The 6,232-nt window shown below is 42.8% G+C and overlaps 1 protein-coding gene across 9 annotated transcripts in view; it reads right to left on the bottom strand.

Moving 5' to 3' along the window:
- Positions 1-1,031: 1,031 nt before the first annotated feature.
- MFAP5 (microfibril associated protein 5) overlaps positions 1,032-6,232 on the bottom strand; it is a 39,701-nt gene continuing 34,500 nt past the window's right edge. For 8 of the 9 annotated variants that reach the window (XM_081587916.1, XM_081587924.1, XM_081587918.1 and 5 more), the window contains 4 exons: positions 5,157-5,186; positions 4,151-4,238; positions 3,143-3,216; positions 1,032-1,459 (listed from right to left, as the gene is read on the bottom strand). In XM_081587916.1, the coding sequence (XP_081444042.1) occupies positions 1,347-1,459; positions 3,143-3,216; positions 4,151-4,238; positions 5,157-5,186 (305 nt within the window). In that variant the 3' untranslated portion in view covers positions 1,032-1,346. The remainder of the gene's footprint in view (positions 1,460-3,142; positions 3,217-4,150; positions 4,239-5,156; positions 5,187-6,232) is intronic. The other variant, XM_081587921.1, reaches the window with a different exon arrangement.

The following is a 6,232-nucleotide window of genomic DNA, read 5'->3' as shown; positions in this document are numbered from 1 at the left end:
GGAATCCAACCCTTACCAAGTGGACTTCTGCCACATAGAACTGTCTCAAAGTCCCCTAGTTTCTGTTTGAATTCCACTGGCTTTTTTGGAAAGGTACTATGTTATTTAAATGAAAGCATCCATGATGTTTAATTTGTCATTCATAATATGGTTTTGTTCTATGACATTGTGGACTGTTGTCCTAATATAGAGTATTTCTCTTCGTGTAAAACAGACACGATAGTTGTGAATAGTTGTAAGATTTTCTAGCTCTGCTTGGTGATTGAATAACTAACCGCATGAAAAACTGGATAACTTTATACCTGGTGTACTCCTCTCTCTAGCCTCAGCTTCTGAGCTTAGCAGAAGACATTTTGGGTCTTTATAGTAGGACTGAATAACTCTTGTTTCTGGAGTATTTTCTAGAACTACAAAATTACCATAATCCTTCTCATAAAGAGGGCATATAAAGAAGGCTGAGCCCCAAAGAATTGATGCTTTCTAACTGTGGTGCTGGAGAAGACTCTTGAGAGTCTCCTGGACTGCAAGGAGATCAAACCAGTCAATCCTAAAGGAAACCAACCCTGAATATTCATTGGAAGGACTGATGTTAAAGCTGAAGCTCCAACACTTTGGCCACCTGATGCAAAGAGCTGACTCATTGGAAAAAAACCCTGTTTTTTTCCTGTTGCTGGGAAAAGATTGAAGGCAGGAGGAGAAGGGGACAACAGAGATGAGATGGTTGGATGGCATCACGGACTTGATGGACATAAGTTTGAGCAAACTCTAGGAGATAGTGAAGGACAGGGAAGCATGGTGTGCTGCAGTCCATGGACGTGACTGAGTGACTGAACAACAGAAAGAGGACATAACAGGCAAAAGTTAGGATAATCCAGCAAAATAGTAGAAGTAAAGAGTACCACTTAAGTGAATGGAGAGTTAATCTAGGAAATGCTTGAATGTAAAATATTGATGTTCTATGGTTAGTTGAGATTGACAGTGATGACATCTTCCCCCCTAAGATCTATCTCAAACAGATTCAGTAGTTAATATTTTTAATAATTTTATTCAAGTTTATTTTCTCTTGACATTGTACATAGAATGTTTCTATCTAAGCGACATGTTAATCATTTATCTACCAGGTCTATGATACGGAGAAGCAGCAAAACCATGCAATACTACACAAACTATATGTTACGTACTGAAAAATGACAGAAGCGGGTAAAAAAAAAAATGAAGTAGGGGCAAAAGCTAGACATTGCAAAGGGATTGGTTTAAGAACTATTCATGTCTATGGGTTGGCTGACAATGGTTGGACAAGGAGTTCCCTCCCACCCACACATTCTTTCCTTCCTCTTCCTTGTTGATCACAGACCACTGGGTCCCTGCAAGTTCACATTGTCACAGGGAGGAAGGCGGAAATAGTTGGAGCGTCGGAGTCGCCTTGGGGGCAGACCAGCCTTCTGACGGCAGAGTTCATCTAGAAGAGAAGCAGAGCATGCTGAGATGAGGATGTAGGAAGGTGGCCAGGGCTCCAAGAGAAGAGAAGAAGAAAGAGGAGACTGCACAGTGGTGCAGTGAAAGGGTTGAAGAGAAATAGATCAGGGTTAGAACCTGGGATCTGCCACTTACTGGTTATTTACTCCCTACCAGAAAGATTCTTGACTTTTCTGAACCTCACCATCCTTTTCTGCAAAAAAGCATTGAAATACCTGCTTTAAACATGTAGTTGAAAACGAAAGAATGGATGCAAAAGAAGTGAGCACAGGTGGTCAGTAAATTTTAATTTCCTTTTCACACCTTGCTCCCAATTCTTCTAATTGTGGACTTATTAAAGAGCAGAAAAAAAAAATGAGGTCCAGTCATTCAAAAGTGTTTACTGTGTGCAAATGGCTAACTTTAGCAAGTCCCCCGAGACACTTGAAAGCGCCTCGAGTCCCAGATACTCATCCTCAGTGTCAAGGTGCTTCCCTTGCAGGTGGCTTGCAGAGCCAATGAAGGCAAGAGGAAAGTTTCCTTCTGCGAAGTTAAGTACAGCTCTTACTCAGAGGGGGTCAGTGCAAGGCTGGCAGCTGAGTCAGAGTGGCTTTTGCATGTGGTGACTTTGACGACGGCAGCCATCATCTGAGGCTGGGCCAGGGGAAGGTGAGAAATAGTGTTTTCACACCATGCACAGTGTCTAACCACACATCTGGACTCTTGCAATTTTTTAAATAAAATCTTTCTACCTTACTCTACCTCTGAAATATCACAATAAGCAAGGGAAATGGTTCTTGGAATTGGTGGACTATTGAAAAGGTAGCCAGTGTTCAGCCAATGTCCAAGTGATTTTTTTATGTATCCAAATATTATAGTCTCTAAATTAGTGTCTTTTTCCCCCTCTGGAGTTATGAACGTGGCTGCAGGACTAGTAGAGACTGTTATCTGTAATAGTTGACTTGGCCTTTTATCTCTGGTGAATGATCTTCAAAGTAGCAGAGCATCTGAAAGGGCTATCTACACATAAGAGAAGTTAGGGGTTTCTGTCTAGTTGGAAAGAGATTTAGCGGTGCTTTCTTAAGGGTTATCAATTTTTTAATGTTAATAATGGAGGATAATTGCTTTATGATGCTGTGTTTCTGCTGTACAACAAAGTGAATCAGCTATGTGTTATTTAGTTGCTCAGTCGTGTCCAACGCTTTGTGACCCCATGGACTGTAGCCTGCCAGGCTGCTCTGTCCATGGGATTTCCCAGGCGAGAATACTGGAGTGGGTTGCCATTTCCTTCTCCAGGGGATCTTCCCAACCTAGGGATCAAACCCAAATCTTCTGCATTGGTAGATGGGTTCTTTATGGCTGAGCCACCAGGGAAGCCCAATGCGCATTCATATATCCCCTCCCTCTCCAGCCTCCCTCCCTCCTCCTCTCATTCCACCCCTCTAGGTCATTACAGAACACAGAGCTGAGCTTCCTGTGCTGTACAGCAGCTTTGAGGGTTATGAATATACCAAACATGGTGCTTTCTTTATATCGTTTATTGGGGTAACTAGGTGGAGCAGAAGCTGATGGAAGTCAGAGAGCAGCCTAAAGCCCTCCTCCAAAGCCACATCTTGGGTCTGTTAGCACCTTGCCCCAGTTATCAGTTGCTCTCATTATTGTTCCTCCCCATCAAAGCCAGTCTTACCTTTCATAGCTTCGTGTTCTTTACAGACAAGACGGGAGCAGATCTCATTGTTGATGACGTACATACGCCGTGAACTGCCATAGATCCAATGTCACGGTGCAAGAAGGAGATGGAAAAAGCATTGAGAGGGAGAACTAGCCTCAGCCTGAGATGCCTCTTTCAACTCCTGGAAATACCTGGATTTCTTTAAGTATTTCAGACTTCCCACTCCCACCCCCACCCAAGCAGTGTAGAAGATAGAATGGTATCGATCACTCTTGTTAGTTACAACTTCCACCTAGACTCAAGCTTTAATACTTTCCACACTACTCCCTACTATTTTCTACCTTCACGCTTGCATTTTCAGCTCCAGTCTATTTCTCGGATGTGATAAATTTGATAAACCATTGTTTCCCTCATGACCATCCTTCCTCCAGTACTCACCATCTTTGCCTTCAGCATCTACATTTGTTAGTTAAACTGTTCCGTGTGCCTCGATCCAGACTCAAGGTTCTTTTTTTCTTCTATCATAATACAGTTCCCATTACTTATTTCTCAGGTCTTAAGTCTATTTGCTTTATTTTTTAAACTATTTTCATTTTTTAAAAAAGCTTTTTATTTCGTCTTGGGATAGAGCTGATTAATAACGTTGTGATAGTTTCAGGTGAACAGCAAGGAGACTCAACCATAATATACGTATCCATTCTCCTCTGTGACATTGAGCAGAGTTCCCTGTGCTATACCGTAGGTCGTTGTTGGTTCTCCATTTTAAATACAGCAGTGTGTACATGTCCATTCCAAACTCCCTAACTATTCCTCATCTGTATCCTTCCTCAGCAACCATAAGTTCATTCTTTAAGTCCGTGCAGACTCTAGGTTCTAACTGGCACCTTCGGAATAGCTAAAAGGGTGATGCTTAAAACTTCTGCCCCGCTAGAGACTGAAATTCCAGAATGGGTGCTCATTAAATAGTTACTGACATGAAAGCGCTCTCATGGGCGGCTCTCTGGGTGATACGGGACCCTTTACCTGGTGAAGCATATCTGATGGAGGCATTGCTTGATTGGCCGATGCACGGAGTAGAGTCTTGTGCAGGCGAATTTCTCATCCCGGCACTCTGAAGATACCCACCATAAAAACACATGGTTAGAGGAATGGAGGAGGGGAGAGAGAGTTGGGAAAACCTACAGAGTAGTCTCTGCAGAGGATCACTGTAAGCTGGGGTATGTTCTTCTTGTAACCAATACAAAGCAATAATGCTGCTGTTTAGTCATGTCCATCTTTTTGCGACCCCATGGACTGTAGCCTGCTAGGCTCCTCTGTTCATGGGGATTCTCCAGGCAAGAATACTGGAGTGGGTTGCCATGCCCTCCTCCAGGGGATCTTCACGACATTGAACCCAGGTCTTCTGCATTGCAGGTGGATTCTTGACCAGCTGAGCCACCAGGGAAGCCCACAAAACAATAATAGATGTTGGCTAAACAATGAAATTTAGGTGCTTCCCTACCTGAAAGGAAAGAGAATAAAATAGTCCCTGTGGCTTCTTCTAGGAAAAAGTCCTTCTAGGGTTAGACAGGTGTAACATCAAAGATGAAATGCTAACAGTCATATTCTGAAAAATTTGAATTCTAAAGTGGATCACTATTTCTCTGTTCTGGTGGTTTTTAACCCTAGCTGCACATCAGAATTATCAATATGTTAGAGAAAGCATGACGTCTACAGTAATGTTGAGTCCTTGAGGTCACTTCCCGACCCACTAACAGACAGATTATGTTCAAAGTTAGTTTATGGAGAGGACTGTTCTGGGACCATGCAATAGTGGTCCCATCTTTTCCCCACAAACTTTAGAACAGGAACTCATAGACAGTGAGGTAGGGTGGGAGGGATATGAAGAAGATTGCAAATAGTCTTTGAGAAAGAATTGGAAATAAAACTAGCAGATGTACCAAGTATTCTCCCAAGAACAAGGAGATTAGGAATCTTCAGGAAGAAAAAAAAAAAGCTTAAGAAAAAGACAGGCAAAAGAAAATCATACCTGTGGTAGTATTTTTGTCATTGAGTGAGGCTGAAAGGTGGAAATTTTATTGTTATTACTGGTTCTAGAAGTCACTGCCCTGTAACTGTCATGTTGCCTTACTTGAGACCCCCGCATGTGCTCAGTCATGTCCGACTCTTTGTAACCCTGTGGACTGTAGCCCACCAGGCTCCTCTGTCCATGGGATTTTCCAAGAAAGAATACTGGAGTGAGTTGCCATTTCCTTCTCCAGAGGATCTTCCCAACCCAGGGATCGAACCCGCATTTCCTGCATTGAAGGTGGTTTCTTTACCGCTGAGCCACCAGGGAAGCCCCAGTCCTAACCTAGGGGCAAGTTAAATACTGGCTGAATTTGTAGAATGGAGAGTAAGTCAAGGATTAAGACGCATCTTGAAGAAATGGACTAACCACGGGAGTTACCTGTAGAATGTTATCGGAAGCGCTGCTAATAGGATACTATAGGAAGAATGCTAGCTAGGTGATCTCATCTATGCCCGATTTCTTTGTTTCCGGTGCGCTGGGTCTTAGCTGCAGCATGCAGGATCTTCGCTGGGGCATGTGGACTCTTAGCTGTGGCATATGGGATCTACTTCCCCTACCAGAGATCCAACCCAGGCTCCCATGTTTTCAGTCGCAGGTTTACATGCTGAGAATTCTCAAACTTCTATGTCTAGCTCAGAACTTTCTTCTAATAAGCTCCAGGTCTACAAATTCAACTGCCATTTTGCGGAAGAGCTCATGGATTTTTTTTTTTTTAAAGATCCTTCCATGTCTCAAACTGCCTTCTTTCCCTTCACCAATTCAAAATGTTCAGTGAATGGTGCTACCATCCACCCAATAGCTACCATCTATCTAATAGAAAACTGGACTTCTTCTCAACAGTCCCGGCTCCCTGACTCCTCATTTCTCTCCCATACCTCTAACAAAATAATTCAGGACATCACATTTTATTGGGACTAGGCAACAGCGTTCTTGTTGGCTTTCCAATTCAATAATCTGCTTAGAACTTTCCCTTGCATGAACTGTTCTCTGGGTGTTTTTCTTTTCCATCCTAAGCTTTTGCCCATATTGTTTTC

The sequence above is a fragment of the Giraffa tippelskirchi genome, chromosome 4 (genome assembly GCF_054371585.1).
Source record: "Giraffa tippelskirchi isolate mGirTip1 chromosome 4, T2T-mGirTip1v1.2.pri, whole genome shotgun sequence".
NCBI classification, from domain to species: domain Eukaryota; kingdom Metazoa; phylum Chordata; class Mammalia; order Artiodactyla; family Giraffidae; genus Giraffa; species Giraffa tippelskirchi.
Note: the sequence above shows the minus strand (reverse complement) of the source record. Positions and strands in the feature narration are given on the sequence as shown.